Source organism: Rhinolophus hipposideros (assembly GCF_964194185.1).
Source record: "Rhinolophus hipposideros genome assembly, chromosome: 2".
Lineage (NCBI taxonomy): Eukaryota > Metazoa > Chordata > Mammalia > Chiroptera > Rhinolophidae > Rhinolophus > Rhinolophus hipposideros.
In genome coordinates, this window is record NC_138048.1 from 31,356,909 (window position 1) to 31,381,435 (window position 24,527).

General features: G+C 34.8%; 1 protein-coding gene across 8 annotated transcripts in view; it reads right to left on the bottom strand.

Moving 5' to 3' along the window:
- The window catches only part of SENP7 (SUMO specific peptidase 7), a 118,791-nt gene that overhangs the window by 48,336 nt on the left and 45,928 nt on the right, over positions 1-24,527 (bottom strand). For 2 of the 8 annotated variants that reach the window (XM_081026635.1, XM_081026634.1), the window contains exons 5-6: positions 20,695-20,892; positions 12,785-12,979 (exon numbers count right to left, since the gene is read on the bottom strand). The exons of 2 other annotated variants lie outside the window; for them this stretch is intronic. In XM_081026635.1, coding sequence (XP_080882761.1) covers positions 12,785-12,979; positions 20,695-20,892 — 393 coding nt within the window. The remainder of the gene's footprint in view (positions 1-12,784; positions 12,980-20,694; positions 20,893-24,527) is intronic. 4 more of the 8 variants (XM_081026638.1, XM_081026636.1, XM_081026639.1 and 1 more) reach the window with 2 other exon arrangements.

Below are 24,527 nucleotides of genomic sequence, written 5' to 3' on the forward strand. Positions count from 1 at the left end.
GAATAATGCTAAGTGAAATAAGTCAGACAGAAAAAGCAGAGAACCCTATGATTTCACTGATATGTGGTATATAAACCAAAAAGAACAAGACAAACAAATGAGAAACAAAAACTCATAGACACAGACAATAATTTAGTGGTTACCAGAGGGTAAGGGGGTGGGGGGTGGGTGATGAGGGTAAAGGGGGTCAAATATATGGTGATGGAAGGAGAACTGATTCTGGGTGGTGAACACACAATGGGATTTATAGACGATGTAATACAGAATTGTACACCTGAAATCTATGTAAATTTACTAACAATTGTCACCCCAATAAAATTAATTTAAAAAAAAAAAAAAGAAGTTGTGGTATATATACACAATGGAATGCTATTCGGCAGTAAGATGATATAGGAACATTTGTGACAACATGGATGGATCTTGAGAGTATAATTCTAAATGAAATAAGTCAGACAGAAAAAGCAGAGAACCCTATGATTTCACTGATATGTGGTATATAAACCAAAAACAACAAAAGAACAAGACAAACAAATGAGAAACAAAAACTCATAGACACAGACAATAGTTTAGTGGTTACCAGAGAGTAAGGGGGTGGGGGGAGGGATATGAGGGTAAGGGGGATCAAATATATGGTGATGGAAGGAGAACTGACTCTGGGTGGTGAACACACAATGGGATTTATAGATGATGTAATACAGAATTGTACACCTGAAATTATGTAATTTTACTAACAACTATCACCCCAATAAATATTAAATAAATAAATAAATAAATAAATAAATAAAAATAAACATCCAAGAATCCCAAGGAACTACTGGTAGAATAAACACAGTAAGACCTTCACTGAAAAATGTTATAACACAACTACTGAAAGACAAAGACAAATTGAGAATCTTGAAAACACCAAGAAAAAACTGTCTTGTCACATACCAAAAAATCTCAATTAAGATTTTAAGCAGGGCCAGCCCGGTGGCTCAGGTGTGATTAGAGCGCCATGCTCCTAACACCGGGGTCACTGTTTCGATTCCCACATAGGCCAGTGAGCTGTGCCGTCTACAGCTAAGATTGTGAACAATGGCCCTCCCTGGAGCTGGGCTGCCATGAGCAGCCAGAGCGCAGCGTGAGCTGACGCGGGTTGCTGTGTGCTGCCCTGGGCTATTGTGTGCTGCCATGAGCAGCCGGTGGACTGCATGAGTGGCCGGCAGCCTGCGTGAGTGACCGGCAGCCAGAGTGAGTGTCCATGGGCTGCTGTGTGCTGCCATGAGGGGTGGGCAGCCAGCGTGAGTGGCCAGCAGGCAGCATGAGTGTCCGACCGACAACTGGTGACCAACTGCCTCAGCCGGGGGGAGCACAAGGCTCATAATACAGGCACGGGCCAGGGAGCTGTGTCCTACACAACTAGACTAAGAAACAACGGTTTGAACCAGAGTGGGGGGGGCAGAAAAAAGAGGGGGGAGATTTTAAGCAGATTTCTCGTCAAAAAACATGGTAGCTAGAAGGCACTGGATTGGTATATTCAAAGTACTAAAGAAAAAAAAAAACTCAACCAGAAACCTATATCTGGCAAAACTGTCCTTCAAAAATAAGGGCAAAATTAACACATTTCAAATAAAACAAAACCTGAAATAGTGCATTACCAGTAAATCAGCTCTACAAGAAATGCTAAAACGAGTCCTTCTTCACGTTGAAATGATAGGACATTAGACAGTAACTCGAAACCATATGAAGAAATAAATATTATTGGAAAACACATGGACAATTATAAAAGCTGGTATTATTGTATCTTGGTGTGTAATTTGCCTTTTTCTACATGATTTAAAAACTAATGCATTTTTTAAAACAGACTACATTTTTGAACACACAAAGCATAAAAATATAATTTTGTGCAGTCAATACTCGAAATGAAGTGAAGACAGAACTGTATAGGAGCACAGTTTTGAACGTTATTAAAGTTAGGCTACTGTAAATACAAATTACAGTGTTGTAACTTTAGAATGTTAAATGTATTCGGCGGTAAGAAAAGATGAAATAGGACCATTTATGACAACATGGATGGATCTTGAGATTATAATGCTTAGCGAAATAAGTCAGACAGAAAAAGTACAGAACCATATGATTTCACTGATATGTGGTACATAAACCGAAAACAACAAAAGAACAAGACAAATAACTGAAAGAACAAAAACTCATAGACATAGACAATAGTTTAGGGGTTACCAGAGGGTAAGGTGGTGAGGGGAGCAGGGCTCTACAAGAGGGTAAACAGGGTCTAATATATGGTGATGGAAAGAGAACTGATTCTGGGTGGTGAACACACAATGTGAGATATAATGTATTACAGAATTATACATCTGAAATCTATGTATCTTTACTAACAATTGTCACCCCAATAAACTTTTTAAAAAAAGGAATGTTAAATGTAAACCCCATGATAACCACAAAGATATCAGCTAGAGTACAGACAAAAGGAAATGAGAAGAGAAACAAAAAGTTTCACTGCAAAAAACAAGGAAACACAGAAAAAGACAGTAATGCAGGAAATATGGGGCAAAAACAAAACTATAAGGCATATAGAAAACAAATGATCAAAATGACAAAAATAAGTCATTCTTTATCTATTCCTCTAAATGTTAATTAAGTCTCAATAATGCAAAATTAATAATATATATCAGGATGTGGGGATAGTGAGGTGAGAGAAAGTGAGAGAATGCTAATGCCCTCTTCTTTCAGAGCTGGGATGCAGTCTATATTATTTTAGATTCAAACACCTGTTTGTTTTTTATAATAATTCTAACTCCTTAAAGTTTTCCCTAACTCTTTTATTGAACATAAAGTGACCTTTTAGTAACCAATATTGCAATAGTAAAGAATCACTTTTTGAAGTTTGAAAAAATAAATAAATAAATAAATAAAATAAATAAATGTTAATTAACTCTCCAAATAAAAGACAAAGATTACCAGAATGGATTTAAAAAATATATATGATCCAACTATAGCCTGCCTACAGAGACTCACTTCAGATCCAAAAGCACAAATAAGTTAAAAGTGAAAGGATAGAAGAAAGTATTCTATGCAAGTACTAGCCAAAAGACAGCAAAAGTGGCTATGCTAATATCAGACAAACTAGATTTTAAAACAAAAAGTTTACAAGAGACAAAGAACATAATATATCTCAGTACAAGATTCAATACAAGATAACTGAACAACTACAGTTGACCCTTGAATAATACAGGGTTTAGAGTGCAAACCCCCGACGTAATGCAGTAAAATATCTGCATATAACTTTGGACTCCCCCAAAATTTAACTACAGTCACCCTTTAGTACCCACAGGGGACTATTTCCAGGACCTCCATCCCACCATGAATACCAAAATCCATGGATGCTGAAGTCCCTTATATAAAATAGCATAGAACAATGTATACAGTCTACCCTCCACATCCATGGATTCCCAACCACACATCGAAAATATTGTTTTCAATCTAATGTTGGTTGAATCCACAGACGTGAAACCCAGGAATAAAGAGGACTAACTACACAGTTATTGAAAAAAAACCAATCTGTATAAGTGGACCTCTGCAGTTCAAATCTGTGCGGTTCAAGGGTCAACTGCATGAACATTTGCACACCTAATTAGACTATCAAAATACATAAAGTGAAAACTGACAGAGAGAAATAGACAGTTCTACAGGAAGTTGGAAATTTCAATATCTCACTATCAACAACAGACACACTAACCTGACAGAAAATAAGAATGAAAGGACATGAAGAACACAATAAACCTACCAAATCAAAAGGACATAAACAGAACACTCTACTCAAACCAGCAACAACAAAATACACATTCTTTTCAAGTGCACATCAGACATTCTACAGGATAAACCATACTGTAGAAAGCAAATTAAGCCTCAATATACTTAGAAAGATATACCATAAAAAGCATCTTCTCAGACCACAAAGGATAAAGTTAGAAATCAATAACGGCATGAAAACTTGAAAATTCACATTTGTGAAAATTAAACACTACACTTTACAACAAATGAGTCTAACAAGAAATCACAAGGAAATGAGAAAAGTCTAAGGGATAAACGAAAATGAAAACAACATATCAAAACATATGGGACACAGTAAAAGCAGTGCTAAAGGAGAAATATATAGCTGTAGATGTTTATATTAAGAAATAAGAAAGAACTCAAATCAACAACCTAACTTACAACTGAAGGAACTAGAAAAAGAACAAACTAAATTCAAAGATAGTGGAAGGAAGGAAATAATAAAGATTAGAGCAGAGATAAACATAGAATAGAAAGAAAAGAAAAAGGATATCAACAAAACCAAAAGTTAGTTTTTCAAAAAGATCAACAAAATTGACAGAGCTTTAGCTAGATGAACTAAAAAAAAGATTCAAATTAATAAAATCGAAATGAAAATGAGGACATTACTACCAATTTACAGAAATAAGGATTATAAGAGACTACAATAAACAACTGTATGCCAACAAATTGGACAATCAGGATGAAATAGACAAATTCCCATTAACACAAATTTACCAATACTGAATGACAAATAGAAAATCTGAATAGGCCCATAACTAGTAAGGACATTGAGTCAGTAACCAAAAACCTACCAAGAAAGGAAAGCCCTGAACCTAATAGCTTCAACTGCTGAATTTTACCAAACTCTTCCAAAAAATTGACAAGGATAAAATACTTCCTACCTCATTCCATAAGGCCAACATTGCTCTGATAACAAAGACAGTCAAAGACACTACAAAAAAGCTACAAATATCTGTTATGAACACTGATGCAAAAATAATCCAAATAGAATTCAATTGCTCATTATGATTATACACCCTAACCACATGGATTTATACGTAGAATGCAAGGAGGGTTCAACATACAAAAATCTACCAATGTAATACACCACATTAACAGAATCGAGGAGGAAAACCACATGGTCATTTCAATTCATGCAGAAAAAGTGCTTGACTGTAGGGAAGATGTTGAAGAAAATATGCCTTCATTGGCTAATGTGAGCTTTTGTCTGTTTGCTTTTTGTTCCCTCACATGAGACTCCGTTTGAGGTAATAGTTTTTTAGTTTGCTTTTTCTTCCCTCACATGAAAGACTCCATGTGAGGTGATGGTTAGCTTTTTGGTTTGCTTTTTGTTCCCTCACATGAAAGACTCCATGTGAAGTGACGGTTAGCTTTTTGGTTTGCTTTTTGTTCCCTCACATGAGAGACTCCATGTGAAGTGATGGTTAGCTTTTTGGTTTGCTTTTTGTTCCCTCACATGAGAGACTACCTGTGTGGTGATGGTTAGCTTTTTGGTTTGCTTTTCGTTCCCTCACATGAGAGACTACCTGTGTGGTGATGGTTAGCTTTTTGGTTTGCTTTTCGTTCCCTCACATGAGAGACTACCTGTGTGGTGATGGTTAGCTTTTGTCTGTTTCTTTGTTCCCTCACATGAGAGACCGCATGTGAGGTGATAGTTGAGTTTTGTCTGTTGACTCTTTGTTCTCTCATATAAGAGACTGTATGTGATTACCAATGAATACAAATTTTGAGGCCAAATTGTAGGGCAGATGTTGAGGAAAATTTGTCTTCACTGGTTGATGTGAGCTTTTATCTATCAACTTTGATCTGTTCCTGTATGTGAGGTTATTTGTATGCTGTGATCAAGGGTTGAGTAAATTCCCCCTTTGGTCTCATTCTCCCAAGCAAGGAAGATATGAGATGTTGCTTTTCTGTCTGTGCTGTGAGGTGATGGTTAGCTCAGGGTTAAAGAAATTCTTGATCAGGGGTTGAGAGAATTCCCTCTTTGTTCTCTTCTGTTTCGCCCACATCAGCAGTGAAGTGAAGAAGTAGCTAAGTTATATCAGGATGATGTGACAGGCACATCGCCAGGCCTTGTTGCTCGTCTGGATGAACTGCCCCTTAGGCCAAAGGGGCAGTTCAATAGCAGCTATTTATATCAATAGCTGTCGGACCCTCCCAGAACTGGCCATTCCTAAAGGGGGAGGCAGGAACAAGAAACCTGGCTCTAAGGTACATTTAAAGAGATATATAAGACAGACCTCAGGTGGCTTGATATTGATTGATTGCTGTTTCAAGAGATTGCTACTCAGAAGATTTACTGTCTTAGGACTGCTTTTCATGATTAGATTGTTTCAGAGTAAGAGATCGGAACTTGCCTCAATGGACAGTAGAAACTTCTTTTGTTGGTGAATTGTCATCATTCTAGCATCTTTGGGAACCTGTATGCAGCTTGCAGCTCTCAGTATCAGACTTCATAATTTCCAACAACAACGACAAAGGCAACAGCAGCAACATTCTTGGGAACTAACAAACAACGGATTGGGAGACACTCAGAATGCAGGCATAGGTGGGCGCCAAGTCTGAGTCTTCATCGACCTGGCTGACACTGCTCATCCCACACTGGAAATTGCCTGAGACATTGCCCCACACAACTTGCCAGGCCACCCAAGCCACTTCTAACAGCTTTGCTTGCATCTTGGATTGCACTACGGACTTTCCTAAAATCTCTCAAAGGTTCACACACCCCAAACAAGAAGCCTCACTATGTCCTATTCCTCTTGCTAAGCAGCTCCAAGCCCAGCACTAGGAGTAGTTGGCCTCAATTCACAGCTTAGCCTCTACCAGATGCCTACAAGCCCAGCACAACAAGCTACCAACCAAAGACCACTTTGTAACTCATGTCAAATAGCCCGGGGCGGGGCACACATAGTGGCTGACCTTGGCCTGCACCAGAGCCCCTTCCAAGAGGCCCCAGAACCAACATACCCAGTGGCCAGCTTCAGACCACACCAGAGCACCCCCAACAACATCCACAAGCAACACACCCAAAGGGCATACTGGGAAGGGACCGAGCCCCACTAATGCAGATTTCGCTCCATGGAGTCATTTACTTTAAATGTAAATGAATTAAATGGTCCAATCAAAAAACATAAGGTGGTTCAACGGATAAGGAAACAAAACCCTTACATATGCTGCCTATAAGAGACTCACTTCAGATCAGAGACATACACAGACTGAAAGTAAAGAAATTGAAAAAGTTACTTCATGAAAATGGAAATGAGACAATAAAGCTGAAGTAGCAATACTTATATTAGACAAAATAGACTTTAAAACAAATGCCGTAAGAGACAAAGAAGGACCCCGTAATCCCATTTCCGAGTATTCATCCGAAGAAACCCAAAACACTACTTCAAAGGGACATGTGCATCCATATGTTTATTGCAGCATTATTTACAATAGCCAAGATATGGAGGCAACCTGGGTGTCCATCAATGGATGAATGGATAAACAAAAGGTGGCGCAGGGCGGCCAGTTGGCTCAGTAGTGGAGTGCAATGCTCATAACACCAAGGTCATCGGTTCAATTCCCACATGGACCAGTGAGAGACAACGGCCTGAGCTTGGAGCAGAGCCGCCAGTTTGCTCAGTGGTTAGAGTGCAGTGCTCATAACACCAACGTCACTGAATCGATTCCCACATGGGCCTGTGAGCTGCGCCCTCCACAACTAGACTGAAAACCTGGAGCTGAGTTGTGCCCCCCACAACTAGATTGCAAACGGCAACTTGACATGGTGCTGATGGGTCCTGGAAAAACACACTGTTCACCAATATTCCCCAATAAAAAAATTTTTAAAAAAAGGTGGTGCATACATACGCTGGAATATTACTCAGGCATAAAAAAGAATAAAACATTGCCATCTATAACAACATGGGTGGCCCTATAACAACATGGATGGCCCATGTATTGTGGTGAGTAGAGAATGTCAGACAGAGAAAGACAAATGTCATCTAGAAAACAAGATAAACACACAAACCAAACAGAAACAAACTAATAGATACAGGGAGCATTGTGATGATTGCCAGACTGGGAGTTGGGGGGGGAGGGGCAAGCAGGATGGGTGAAGAAGGGAGGAGATTAAGATATACAAATTGGTAATTACAAAATAGTCATGGGATGTAGAAAATAGCATGGGGAATACAGTAGTAGTATCATGATAACTATATATTGTGTCAGATGGGTACTGGACTTATTGAAATGATCACTTTGTAAGTTATATAAATGTCTAATCACCATGTTGTACACCTGAAATTAATATAATATTGTATGTAAACTGTAATTGAAAAATAAAAAATTATTTTAAAAAATACTGAAATACATTGCACACCAACGTTCATAACAGTGTTATTCACAATAGCCAAAGGGTGAAAACAACCCATAGACATTTAAACCAAACTACAGAAATGCGAAAAAGGAATCAAAACTTCAATAAGAAAAGTAATTTCCAGACTGTTATTCTGGCTCTGATACCTCATATAAAGTATCACAAATTCAAACAGTAGTTGACTGACCTATTTCTACACTTGGGGTTGCGGAGGTCTTTCCAAGAATAAACCAAAACACAAATATCAAACACTGACAGATTTTACAAAATAAAATTTTAAATTTCTATACTATAGAAGACACTACAAATAAAGTAAAATTACAAATAGGAAGCTTGAAAAAAATTGCAACAAATACATAAAAGAGTTAATACCTCTAATAAGAATTCTAATAAGAATTCTTACAAATCAATAAAAAAACAGATGGAACATCCCAATACATATGAAAACTAAAAACTCATATAATAAATAAAAAAATCCATCTTTACTAAAAATAAAAAATCATTGAAATGAAAACAACTACATTTATTTTCCCCAACATGCTATCAAAAATTTTTTAATAACACCTAATTATGGTTAAAATGTAGAATGGCAATAAAAATATTGATAAGAATAAATATACAAAGACATATTGATAATCCACTTACTGTAGCATTGGTATACAAACAAAAAAATGACAAATATCACAAATGTCCATTTATAAGGAAGTACATATACATAAAAAAAGATAAAATAGATTTCTATGTACTGATGTGGACATTATCAAATTAAAAGAAAAGCTGATTTTCTCATTACTCTTCCGTCATATTTAGGTATTATTATTTTATTTTACAGATGAGGTAAACTGAAGTATAGAGAAAGAAGTTAAGCGAATTCAAATTGCCAGAGCTGCAATTCAAGCCTGTACTAAGTAAGTTAAAAACAGGTATGGCATTAATCACAGTGCAATATCATAATAAAGACAATAAAAATACTAGTTAAAAGAGTTAAAAGTTGTTACAGGATTAATATAAAAGTTAATAAGTATCTGCATGTTAAAATAATAAATTTTCATCTAGAAAAAACAAATATGCTTCTTCATGGAGATTACATTAATTTAAATTTTCTACTCATTCTTTGTTTTCTATTATTTCTTTATTTTTTGGCATAAAACACAAGGTGTTTTTTTTTCCTACAAAATTCCATTCAGGTTATCTGTCAGTAATAACAGCTCCAAATACTAAAGATAGGCTAAGGCTAAAGTAAGATTTTTAGCATTTACATAACATTTTCCATATATATCATCAAAGGCGTAAGTGCTAGGTTTTCAGAGGAAACCTCCTCAGTTTTCAGTCCTAGCCTCCATTCTTTCACCCACCAATTTTTAGTTGCTTCTTGACATTGTATCTTCATAACAAGAGTTGGAGTGTGCATCACATTCTCTACAATAACAGGATAACAATAATGTCAGAACATCATGTCTCCTGAGACAATCTATTAATAAATAATTTTTATTTACTCTTCCTGATTTTGAGACAGGCAGACTGGGAGAAGATTGGTTATAAGAGTCTCATCCTTGAGCCTACGCTGTACTCATACTGTACTTGAGTTCCAATGGGGCCCATCAACTGAAGTGATGGTATGGCCATATTTGCAATTTATTTCCACAGAGCACTCTGTATTCTCCACAAAATGAACTCGTTTTAATGGAGGAGAGAACTAAAGCTTGAATTAAGGAGTGTAGTACTCCGCCTTAAACCAAATGGTAATACTAGTATGGCGGTGACAATTGCCTTGGCAGCACTTGTAATGGCAAGAGGGATAGCCATAATCTCAGGATAAGACACTCATCCTCACCATAGAAGATTTCAGTAGCCATCAGCTACAACAGCCTTTAATTGCTTGTTGATTATCAGCAGTAATAGAGATAAAAATAATGACTACCATTTATTAATCACCTACTACATTTCAAGGACTTTACATAGGTCATCTCCTTAAATCTGCACAATAATTCTATAAGGTGTATATTACTATCCCTATTTTATAGACAGAATAAGTAACTTGCCTGAGGTAAGTCAGCATGTTAGAAGTACTGCTAAGATCTGAATCTAGATGTCTGTCTCCAAAGTCTATGCCGATTGCAAGAATCAAAAAAAAAAATTACCATCAACAGAATAATTTTTCAGGGATCACATCAAATACCACCTGGAAATTTCGAACAACATCTTGTGTTTAACTGGAAACGAATTCATAACTAGAGAGTCTGGCAGCCATTGCCAACAGAAGTCTCTCACGCATGATGCATTTCAGGGGAAAGCTACAGACTAAACTTTCAGCTCCCTGCACTATGCTTCTGCCTCTGTGTCAACCCTTATACAAGACTTCCTGGTATCATCTTGCAACCAATGGAATGAGACCTGCCCCATCCAATCAGAACTATGCAGCTGTATCTCCATTTGTGGCTATATTCACCAATCAGAGCTGCTCCATAAAGACCAATCAGAATGTGCAATTACAACCAATCAGAACTGTGCTATATGGATTCCTCATTTGCATAAAAATGGACCATATTTTTTTTGTCAAGTGGATTCCTCATTTGCATAAAAATGGACCATATTTTTTTTTGTCAAGTGGGAACTTTATCTCTAAAAGACGGCTTCCCCTTTATCTCTGTAGAATGTACTTTTTCCACTGGAGGCTGCATTTCCCCAGTTTTCAAATTGTTCACTTGAATAATTTCTCCTCTTTCTGCACCCCAGATTGGGGATTCCTATCAACATTAGCTTGATGGCAGCAAACTTTTGTCGACAATAACTATCTAAAAAGAACTTGTGGAGAGTTATAGAGTTTTTACTGAATACATTTTACAAGCATCCAGAAATTTTAGACCTATTATTATTAAACCTTATCCCTAGATTGGTATAAAGCCTGAGAAGTACAGACTTAATATGATAGTTTCATAGAATCCTCACAATTAGTACTATTTTTCAGAATACATTATTTTTCAGAATGTCATTGATGTCATTTGAATGTCATTTGAATTCCATGGTAACTGTAATTTCATGGTAAATCACCACTTATACCACTTATATGCTGTACTGTTACCATGGAATTCAAATGACATAAGTCTTACATAAGCCTTCAGTAATAATATTTTTATTAATATATTTTATGTGCACAAAGAATTCTCACATGTGAGATTTAAGAGATAATAATTTTGTAAGGTAGAAATGTCATTCAAAATTATTTATTTTTAAAATTCAGGAAACCAAAGCTCAAGGTTAATTGATATAAACATTAACCCAAGTACACAAAATTCAAAATGCATTGAGCTAAAAAGCACTGGGTAAAAGTGCAGATAACACATGCTATCTCTCCTAAAGGCGCTCATGGTCTAGAGGCAGAAATAAACACCTATAGTACAAAATGATAAATGTATTTCTAATATATTTAACTATACATTAAATTTATTAGTAACTGGATAATGTCACTAAAACTTTTTTTTTTCAAAGAATTCAAAAAGAGATCAAACATAGTGTAAAGCTAAAATTGTCACTGATAAGTCACTAAGCAAGACGTAGGTGAAACATAATGTACTTTCCAAAAGAAGAAAAATCCATAATTTTTTTAATTTCATAAGAAATAAGAGTTTATAAAAATAAAATGTATGAGAAACATAAATTTGTTACAGATCTTTAAAGAGGCATTTATAAATATTCTTTAATGTAATTAGGCTTATAAGAGAAATGCAAACTAGAAGTTACCTTTGGATGGTTCAGGGTGAAAAAAAACAATTAAGACTGGATCAATAATTTTTCACTCAGATAAAAAGTATTTACTGTACTTGCTGAAAGCAGAAAATTAAAAAGAGAAGTTCATGATAAAAGTGACAGTTAAAAAATCTATTGGTATTTACTAACTGACATCCCCTAGCTTTTTCCCACTATTTCTTTCTTTTTTACAGTCCCCTCATGAGCCTCTTCTAGCATTTAAAACAAATGCAACTTCAAATTTCCATTTCTCTTATGATGACACAGTAAGCCACATTTACTAATGGAATTCAGCTGACTCAATCCATTTTTGTGAGGAATACATTCAGCCATTCATTCAGCAAGTATTTACTGGGCATTACGTGGCAGGTACAGTTCTAGAATCTGATATAAAAACAGTAAATAAGATGGATGGATGGATGGATGGATGGACAGACGGCTGGATGGACGGATGGATGGATAGATGGACAGACAGCTGGCCAGCCAGATGAGTGGATGGGACAGAAAAGGAAGAGGAATAGAAAGATGTCAGGCGAATGGATTTCAATTATACTATACAAATAGAATGAAATACTAAAATAGGTAACTAAATTTCATTAAGAGTCTGCATCCATTTTCCCAAAACACAAGAAGAGGGACCAGTACTTTTTGAAACTGATTATTAGCCATGGACTGTTGGTTCCAACACCCATTCCAACCACCGGGACAGAAAAGTCATACTAGCCACCAGAGCACATTTGCCTCACATTTAACAATAACATATCTGTGGGGGAAGAAGAGAGGAGGGCTCATGAGAATAAGTGTAATATTTATTCTGAGTGAAGTTATCACTAAACATACCTTTCAGATAAAAAGGAGCTCTTGTGAGGATTTAGATTTTGACAAGATTCTAGGCTGCCATCAGATGATGAAGAAAGCTGCTCTGATTGCAAGTTGTCTGTATCACCCAAACTGGCCTCAGTTACAGGAGAGGTCTTTATGTATTTTCTTCCTAACTCCGTTCCCAGGACATTCGTCAATATAACTCTGGGTATCCTGTCACACAAAATAACAAACACTGTACTGTACTGAAGTTTGCAGTAAAAAATATATTCTAGGAAGTTGAGTTTTCAAACATTTTCATCTTAGCACAAGGACGCTATAAAATTATACCATCCTAGAAATCAACCTGTAAATACTAAAATTTTTGGATGAACACTTTTTTTGTTTCTATAAGTACTTGTGTATTATAAATTGGCATAGATTAGCTTGCCACTACAATGGCTTTAACTGTAAGAATGGATGCTGTTGGGTGCTTTAAATTTTAAACAATTTTTCTCAAAAAATGCTTTCTCTTTCTCAGTCGTCATTAAAAACACAGATTACTACAAACCAATTCAAGAAATCTTTATTTTTATCATTCAATATAAAGGCACTTGATAAGTAATTATGTATTTATAATTGGAAAATGACAAATGCTAAATCCAACAAGAAAGACATCATCCAGATTGCACATATGATAATGACAGATTCCTAAATGAAACAGCGCATATACTGATGGCAATATACCCGGGGGTCCCAAAAAAATGTATACAAGTGGACACTTTGGTCAATGTTGCTCAAGCAGTAGTTTGCCGTAATCAGAAGTGTCTGGATGCTGATGGCAACCACTTTAAGCACCTCTTGTAATTGCAGAAGTCAGACATGATGTGTATTCATCTTTTGTTATCAGTATATATTGAGTATTACAATTTTAATAGCTTTCCTTTCTTAAAATGTGTATATATTTTTGGCACGCTCTGTATATGTTGTGTATAATAGCATAAGGAAAGAGTCAATAAATTAAATGTTTAGAAAATTAAAGCGTATTTTTAAAACTCCAAACTTTTTTAATTGGCAGGGTTTATAGCAAATGTACTATGTAAGTCTGGTGTCTTCTTAAACAGAAGAGGATAGTATAATCTTTCCTTGGTTGGCCAGTTGTTATTATGAACTGATATACTTTGCCACACTACAATGATGCCCACAAAGCTACCATTTGGCCCTGACTGACTGGCCCAAACCAAATTTTTCTAATTTTTTCAGCTCTTGCTGCTGCATTTTTTTTTTCATATTGCTGTTATCAATGTGTCACTAGCAGCACTTTACATATATATGTATATATTAATATATATGTACACATATATATATTATATTTGCTGTAGTACTTAAGAGAGGTACTCTTTTATTTTCCCTCCATAGAAGCACTATGTTCCACACAGCATAGAATTTCAGAGCTTTGGAGAATTTTAAAATAATTTTGTTTTCTCTTTATTTTAAACATGAAGAACTCAAAGCTCAGAAAAGTTAAATCTCGCCCAAGTATAAGTAACTCTTCCTAGTAAAAGAACCTGGGTCTATTTATTATCTTTTGGTTTTGTTAATTTTATTCCATTACACTGTATCCTCAGTAGTAACTTGCCAAAGATTCCAGATAACTAAACTTTTCTGTCAATACTTCAGGAGATCTTTGAAAATATCCACTTCCAGCACAACCACCACAAAAAAGTATTGCGATAATTAAGAAGCATATATGATCTAAAACCGAAGATGAATAGTAAATACCCTGAACTCAGAGTTTAAGTGCAGTAGAAGGGAAAGAAAGTCTACCATCTAATACAACCACTAATTATGAGGAGGGGAGGGCAGAGATATTTTCGGACCTCCTCGCATGATTTAAATCTCTAAGGATCCTATTAGGTTGGTGCAAAAGTAATTGCGGTTTTTGCAATTATTTTTAACCTTTTAAACCACAATTACTTTTGCGACAACCTAATATTTACTATTGTCTGTTTTGTACATCTGCTGCCTGACAGAACCTTCCTTAATATCCTGGATTTGAGGTGGTAATGGGGACAATATAGGACTAGTAAGGAGTCTCATGATTTCTTTTATCTGACTTCACACTAGCAATTGCTACGAAATGAATCATTAAAGGAAACTCAGCTGTGGTTCTCAGTACTTTAGGAAACATACAGGAATGTGAGCAGAGAAAATTTTATTCATGTTAGAACTGTTTTTTCCCAGATAAATATTATAGTGTAAATAAAATTTTACTTACTTTTAAGAGATGAGAGAATCTGATATATTAAATTGATACCTCATTTTAAGAATTAATGAAACATTATTTTTACGTTCCCCTATCATTACTAAATTCTAAAATGTGTCCCATAATAAAAGATAACCCAGAAACTGTAATATTTAAGTAAAAAAGAAAATTTTACATGATTTGTTTTGCTGCAAGATTTTAAAGAAAGAAAAAGCAAAGAAGAGATATGAAAATAGAACTTTAGAGGATAAATGAGACCTTTTAAGTTAAACAAATAGCTAAAAGTCTTTCCTAGAAAATTTTCAAAATTCACCCAGAACTATTTGAAAGATTACATACCAAACAGCAGTAGAAGCCACATCTTTAAAGCACAAGAGCCCTAGAGGGACTGTGAAGCTGTCAGAGGTTGAAAGAACTATCTCTGCGTGTCTACCTCGATATACCTTCCGATTAGAAAGCACTCAATTTCTATGTGAACAAATGCCACAAGGAAAAAATCAAAGAATAAGCAGAATATTTAAACATTAATGAATTAGATATCATATAAAATATGTACTGAAGTCCAATTCCTACTTTACTTATGGGAAAAAAATTAAAATGCATTAGAGTAAAAAGCAGTGTGGCACAGGAGTTAAGAGCAAGGCGTTGGAGTCAGACAAACATTGGGTCAGGTTCTGATTTTAGTACCTAATAACTGTATATAACCTTAGGCAAATTACTTACCTTCATTTATGCCTCTTAGCATTGATCTCATCTCTAAAATGGGGAGAATAATATCTACCTTACTCAGCTGTTAAGATGTAAAGCAGTTAGCACAAGTCCTGGCACAAAGTAAGTACACAATAAAGGGAAACTCACTTTAATTTTCCTATTATGGAAGTATTGCTCAAGTTATAAATTATCCTCTTATAAATAGTGCTTAATTGTAATAATTTACCATATTCTCGAATCTTGATGAAAATATCTTATTACAAAAATACATAATTAGTTATCAATGCCTACAAGTATACCCAATTCTTCCTAAGACAGAGCCGTAGCCCAATCATCTTTCATCAACTATTGACAACTTACCCAATTTGAGTACCTTGAGGAAACAAAAGGCTTTGTTTGACACTCTTACAGAATACACATCTACAAAGTGATGACTTTATAGATTTGTAAGTTCATAATACCTAAGCTATCTTTTGATACACAATTATATAAATTAGCACTGCCATGGAAATTCTAAGGATAGCCCCATTTCAAGAATTGGAATTTTTACAAGAAATATATAAATGTTTATCTCTCATACTATTTCAATATCGAAGGAAGGAATAAAAATTGTCATTTCACACAGTCTATCCTTTTTTTTTAAAGTATGTAAATAGTATCAGTAAAATACAACAGAATTTGTTTATTTCAAAATATTTTGAAATCACACTTAAAAATATAGTATGTTAAACCAAAGCAGAAACAAAATTTTATAATGCAGTAAGTAGAAATGCAGAAAGTATAATGCAGAAAGTATACTGGCCTGAGAAGTATTACCATTTACTGATTGTGTCTCTGCATGGTTATTTTTTCTGATTCTTAATTTTCTTAATTACAAATTGTAGGTGTCTTCCCTGCATACGTAGCAAGGTAAATGTAAGATTCAAAGAATTTAATAAATGGGGGTAAATCTGAAAAACTGGTAAGAGCTATTAATATAAACTTCATATCAACAAAATTTTAAAGAAACAAAGCCCTTGTTGTAAGATAACATAATTACATTTAGTAATAAAGCTATAATACAAGAAGCACAAAAAATTATAATACTAATTTAGTTTTCATTTTGGTATAATTTACATGAATGCTTTTCTCAGACTGTACTATGTAATGTTTTAATAAAGTTCTCATAAATCCATTCTTATCCCAGACGACATAATTTAAAATATTCTTCCTAAATCACTCTCCTAAGCTATGTAGAGGGAAAAAATAAATTTTTGAAGAACTTTCTTAAAGGGATTCATAATTTTCTAAATTTGCTCTTTTACTAAGCTAAATTTTAAGTGAATAAATTATCACTCAAGTAAAATATTAGTAGCTTAAAGAAAACTTAAGGTGATAGAAATACTATAGTATCAAATAAGTCTTCCCATCACCATGTCTGGAATATGTACTTTTTAAAAACTTCAAACATATGTAAATTTAAGAAAAATATGAATAAATATAATTATACCATTTAGGGAAACTTCAAGAACCAGGCTCTACTTTTTCTTAATTAAATATGGGTAGACTATACTTCTCTAAAAATCTCTGGTGCCAGATGATGAAAGCAGGAGAAAGATGGTTTATCTCTAATAAAAGTCCCACCAGGCTCTTTCTTGCCGATTGAAACAAGGTTCATAAGTATCTAGAAATTTTCTCCCAAGAAAATAGCTATAAAACCACATATGGAGATAAAACCTACACTAAAATATGGTTTACTTATTTAAAAAGAAATTTGTGCATTCCACATACTACTAGTTTAATATTTCTAAAACTCTTGACCCTTTTCTTATTACTTAACAAAATATATTTAGATCACATGTTCTCTGTTTTTCTTCTCAATCTTATCCAGAAATTAAAAGGCTAAATTGTCTTCCCATAAAAGGCAACATACTTAGATCATTACCTTTAGATCCCAGAATGCGAATAAAATTTCTAACAAAATGTCATTTCTGGAATTGAATGAGTAATTTTGGTTTACTCGATAGCTAACTCCAAGATAAAATTTTAAACCAAAAATATTCTTTTCTCCCTTTCATCTTTCTGAAATGATAAAATCCTAGCTAAGTAAGATAAAAATAAAACAAAAAGCATCCTGTCAAAGTTAAGCCAAGACTAGGGGTGGCCCGTTATTAGCTCAGTTGGTTAGAGCATGGTGCTGATAACGCCAAGGTTTCCCGTTCGATCCCCGCATGGGCCACTGTGAGTTGCGCTCTCCTTGAATGAGTGAATGAAAGAATGACTGAATAAATGTTAAGCAAAGATTAAAGAATGCATAAGTCTCCTATTCCAGATAGCAAGTCCCAGACAGAAAACATCTATCCAAAGCCACAACCTAAACAGTTTTCAATTTACTTATTTGAAGCTTATAATATCTCTTTTCCTGTTCTTTTTTTTAATCCTCCAAAATTACAGAGCAAATAACTGGTTCTAATGGAGGAAATTACATTCCCCACTCAAAAAGACTGGAAATAAAACTTTGCTGAGAAGCAATCTCTTACTTGTATTCAGCAAGCATTTACTGAGCAGTCAGTATGGGTCCAGTACTGTGCTAGGTGCTACTAATAAAAGGAAAAAAATGAAATGTAGCCCCTGCCCTCATGAAGCTTACTGTCAGGGAGGTAGAGAAACTATTAGTTGGTGCAAAAGTGATTGCGGTTTTTGCAATTATTTTTAACCTTTTAAACTGCAACTACTTTTGCACCAACCTAATAAAAACTGCAATACAAAGTAATGAGTTATATGATATATGAACAGGTTTGTTAGCAAGATAAAGAAAGGGATCAAAATGCAGTGGGCTGGTGAGTAGAATCAAGGAAGACTTCCCAAAAGACAGCATATGAGCTCAATGTTAAAGACCAATGGAAGTCAGTAATAAAAGCTAAAAGGTGGACTGCCTACAAGAGAACAAACAGCATAAGCTCAGAGGTATCATACAGTCAGTCAGCTACTAATAGTTCCCTAAGTCTAAAACACAGTACAAATGTGGAGGAGTGAACAGATGCAAGGCTAGAGACAGGCAAAAGTGAGATATCATTAAGGACCCCATATGCCAAGCTAAGGAGTTTAAACTTTATAGTGAGGGTTATGTGGAGTCATAGAAAGATGTTAAACTAGAGAGTGACAAGTAATATCTGCCTTTGAGAATCAATACTTTGGCAACAATATAGGGAAATATCCAAGAAGGAAAAGACTGCATAGGAAGCCCAGTCCAGTTACAATCGCAGTAATATATCATAGTATTAAAGGCATAAAGTCACTAGGGCTTGAACTGAGGCAGTGGCAATAAAGTTAGAGAAGAGATCATATTCAGACTTACGAGATAAAAATAACTAGACGTGATAGATGACTGGCTATGCCGGGTAAAGAAGAAAGAGGAGTTAAGACAATTCCGAGTTCTAATTTGGAGAACTGAGTGTACAGAGTCATATACTCAGGGAGGGGATACAGATTCAGAACAAGTATAAAAACAAAGATGACGCATTCACTTTGAACAAGGTAAACTTAGGACACCTGGAGCTGAGGGAAAAAGTCTAGACTAGCTGGTTGTTCACCCCAGGAAGCGAATCAACAAAAGGCACACATACACAGTAAAAACAAAATTAGAATCTTATTGGGACTCTTCACATTACATTTAAATTTCATGAACACATAATCTAGCTAACAATTCCTGGTGGAAAAAACTGTTCTAAAAGGAAGGAACATTACACTATTCTAATCACACTGTTCTAGTTGAAAAGAAAATGGGAGGACTGATGAGCCTGTCATTTGGAAGAGTTGTGGCTTTTTTCAAAATAGTCAAAGGACTTAAAAGGGCCAATCCTTTAAGTAGCCCCTTTATTTAGATCTATCAGCACAATAAAGAAATAATTCACCCATACTAAAAAGGGAAAAAGCTAGCTAGCATCCAGAACTATGAGAGCAAACTGCTTCATAATTAGTGAAGCTAAGTTGTCTGACTCTATAATTTAGGATGCTTCAGAAAGTTAAATTTACATCAGGTATGATCTAGTAAAAAGATTCTCATTACTTAGCTTTTTATGTTTTTGCCTTTTTTAAAAGAAGTATCCTTTTTAAAATTAATGTATAATATTACGTTCATATGTTTTGACAGAGTTCTACTTTCATTTTTTAAATAAGTGTTGAAAGTTAGTGATTTTTATCCGAATCTTGGCTTAAAACACTTACACACTGTCATTCAGATTGCAGACCCTATAACCAAAGCTCTATCTAGTTAATGACAGGTTATTCCAAATGAAAGCAAAGCACCTCCTCCAAAAACTATTAATTTAAGGATTAAAACTGTAAATGAAAATACGTTAAAAAATATTATGTTACGGATCAAAAATTCCCAGAGCTAATTCCTAGTTTTCAGCCCCAAACTCCATACACAATTATTTTAAAAAATACAAAACAAATCTTGTCTTGTTATTTTTCAAAATTAAACTGCATGTTTGTATTAAAGATCTGGTAGTAATATTTTAACATCATCTCCTCTTTTAAAAAGAAAACTCAAAAATGTCAAAAGTGGTAAGGACCTAGATTAAATAACATTTGAAAGGTATGTTAACTTATCTTTTTTATTTTCTGCATCTTTAACATACCTTTTAGATGTTATTTCATCTAGGTCATTACCTATCTATATACATCTCTTCATTTTATATCATAAATGAATCTCTAAAAATGTGTATACATGAATCAAATTATGAAGTAAATTAAATGTACTGATACTTGTTCTTAAAAATAATTCTGTTAATCTACTTAATGGAGTACAGAATGATCATAAAGTTTATTAAGATGGTCAGCTTTAAGATTTGCTTTCATTGGGTCACACCTGCATATGCAGATTTTCTTAAAGATCATTTCCAACAACAATCTTATTTTTAAGAATTTGGACTTATAGTATTATTTCAAAATGTGGTGAATTGAACAAAATCAATACTGAACAACATACCTTTCAGATAAATTAAGGCTTTGGTGAAGAGGCTCTAATTTTTGACATGGCTCTAGGCTGTCAACAGATGTCGAAGGCAATGAGTCTGATTGCACCTTGTTGGCATCACATAAATTAGCATCGTTTCTAGGTAGGATCTTTCTGAATTTTCGTCCTAAATCCGTCCATAGGACATTCGTCAACATAACTTTGAGTTGCCTGTTACACACACAAATAATTAATACATACAGTACTAAACATTGTATAATACATGAAGTCATCACAAACTATAATAAATGAAAACCTCCAAGGATTCTAAGTTCAGTTCTTCAAGCAATTAACTAGAATAATATATATTGTAAGTAAAACATTTGTCTAACCATTCTTGAACATATATTAAAAAGTAAAGCTTATTTCACTGAAATTGGGATTTTCTTCAGAATTCCATCTAGTATGCTACAAATGTAGTCATATACATGTAGAGCTGATGGATTCCTAGTAACCCATCTATGCCTATTCATACTGTGAGTGGAACAACAATACACAATCCGCATAACTCTTCACAGAAGCAACCACTTCCTGCACTAAAAATTTGTTCTTCTTTTAGCATTTGTTGATTTGGAAAACAATGTTAAAACTAAGAGTGCAACAATACATCATCTATGGTCTTATGCCTATACAGTTCTTAAGATACAGATTTAATTTCACCTTATTTCTAGAAATAGGTCAATTTAAAACATTTCCTTTGATTGTACCTGTATCAATTTCAAGAGTAAAACTGATAAATGTCAGTTTGTCTCATTACATTTTGCCCATTACTCCTTCAATACATCTTTGAGCTAATAATACTTGAAGAACTGTGGTCAGTTCTGGTACCTTGGACTATAGATTTTGCAGTAGTGTAAACAGGATACCAAGTAGACCTGAAACAATGTCAAATGAGGAATGACTGAAAGAATTGGAAATGTTTAATCATAAGAGTGTCTATCCTACTCCCTGGTACCAGTTTTAGGCACTGTTTGTTTATTTAACAAACATAAGAATATTAAGAAACAGAAAGCAAAGTGCTCGTGTATTTTAAAAATAAAACAGATTTCAAAGAAATCACTTGTTTATAGCAGCTACTTGGGGCTATATCTTCAAACTATCTGGAAGGAGGGGGTACAAGTCTTCAGGGGAACCTCCATTCTGAGTTTAAAAAAATAATAATCTAGAGGTTTTAGAATGAATAAAGAGATGAGTGACATCTCTCTAAGTGAATAAGAGTAATTCATTCTTTCAACAAATACTGACTGCCTGCCAGCAGCTAACAACACAACTCTACTAGTAGAATCTGGAGATTCGGCAATGAACAAGGTGGTTACAGTTCCTGCCTTCATGGAGCTTACCTACCAGAGAAGAATTACCCAATTAGTTGTTTAATTACAATTCTGATGAGTGGTATTAAGACAAATACAGATGGCTGCACCCTTTCTGAACCAGGTGAGGGAAGGTTTTACTGAGAATACAACACTGAAGCTGAAACCTCAAAGGATAGGCACTATCCAAAAGAAACGTGTAAAATGGAGAGTTGTCAAAAGGGGGACAAAATGCAAATGGCTCATATATAAATAAAGTTTGTTCAAGGAAATTAAAGAACTTGCCTGGTTCAAGTGCTTAGAGTGAAAAGGAAATCTATACAAGATAAAGATGAGCAGTTAGGCGGGACCTTGTACACTGTATTCAGAATTTGAGACTTTATATCAGTAACGATAGAAATCTATTATACTAGTTTTAACAAGAGAATGATGAGATCAGAGCTGCATTTTTAAACGATCACCTTGATCTTTTATGAAGAATGAAATGCAAGCAATAAGGTTAAAGGGAAATAAAAAATGAATTTAGAGAGGTAATGGTGACTTTATCAGGAATAGTTTAGTGGAATGCTGGCAGCAGAAACCAGAACACAGTGGGATGAGTAAATGAAAGAGGAGGAAAGGGAAACAAAAAAATGTAGATAGTTGACATGTGGCTATGAATAGAGGATATAGGACAAAAGTTGAAGATAGATGGGAGGTACAGGAAAGGTTTCTTAGTTGTTGGTTCGTTAGTTAGCTTAAGATAGAAAACGTCTGTGAAAGCTTAAGTGCTTATGGAAAGAGGTCAACAGAGTAGGAGAGGCTGGAGATACAGGAGACAGAATAATTAACACAGTAAGTTTCCTAAGAAATGGCATAACAAGAGCTAATATTTATTGAATATGCAAAATATGCCGGGCACTAAGCTACTTAAGCATTTTACAATGATTTACTTCATTTAATCCTCACAACTACCCTGAGATACAATGGTAGTTCTTCTTCTGCAATTGAGAAAACCAAGAGAGAATACCCAATAACTAAGCCCACAGTAAAATGGGTGAGTTAGTGAAAGTGGGATTCAGAACCATACACTCTCAACTCTATTGCTAGCACTCTTAACTTCTCCACCATGCTGGTTTATGATGGAAGAAGGGGCACCATTTCCTTCTTCCAAGAAGTAGAAGAAACCAAGATCATCTTTCCAAATTAATACGAAGGTATTAGGAATACAGCCTTGAGAAGAGGAAAGGTTTCATATCATCATTGTGGTGAGGGCGAACACAACCTAACTAGAGAAACACAGGATTATCTTGCAGTTTAGGAATCTAGTGAGACTAATAATCATGAATTTATGTCACAAATATACTCTGTCTTGTGACTCTGTTCCATCAGTGCTCAGCCACCTTGGTGTCAGCACAGTACAAATATAATTAGGTTCACAAGTGATTATTAATTACAAAGGAGAAAGCCACCTTTACAATGAAGAGATCTGGCAGCTACCACCTTAAGCAAGTGATCAAATGTAGGAGCACCCACAGTGGGACAAGCAAACATTATGTATCGATATGCTACAGTAAGCAAATGACATCAGCTATGAAGTATTCTTGCAAGAATGTAACATGAATGTAATCATAAGGACAAAACCAGATAGGGCATAAAAATCTAGAATGTAGGACATTCTACAAGACAACTGGCCTGGATTCTTCAAAAGAGTCAATGTCATGGTTTTTTTAAAAAGAGAGAGAAAGGCAGGGCTATTCTAACGAGACATAATAACCAAAAAATATAACGCATGAACCGCAATTTGATCCCAGATTTTAAAAAAATAATAAAACATATTTGGGGGACATTCAGGGAATTCTGATTCTAGACTTTATATATGATGACAATATGAAATCATTGTTAATTTTCTTCAAAATGCATTGTAGTTATTATGTTAAGAGAATGTCCTGGCTCTTAGGAAATGCAGGCTGAAGTATTCAGAGGCAAAGGGCCTTGATGTCTACAACTTACTTTCAAATGGTTCCCTCAAAATATGCAATATATGTGTATGTGTATATGTAATATGCAGTTACATACATGTCTGAAAAGAGACAGAGAGAAGGCAGATGTGTAAACATGTTAATAACTGGTAAATCTAGATGAAGGATATAGGAGTGTTACATTCTCATCAAAATAATTCCATGTCTGAAATCCTGTACCAAGAAAAGTATGACATATGGGGGGGGGGAGGTAGGGAGTTATGCATGAAGAGGGGAAAAGTTATTCACCATGGTATTATTATAAAAGCAACAAACTAAAAGCAACCTTAAATGCTCAGCAACAGCAGAATAGTTAAGTAAACCACGATAAAGCCATTTAATGGAATATTATTAGTCTCTTAAAATCTTCTACTTTAAATTTTAAGGATGGTTGAATATCGTTTTTTTTCTGTTTTCTACTTGTCTTTATTTGTTCTCTATACTAAGCAAGTACTATTTATGTAAAGACAGATGTCAACTAATTTTTTTTTGAAGA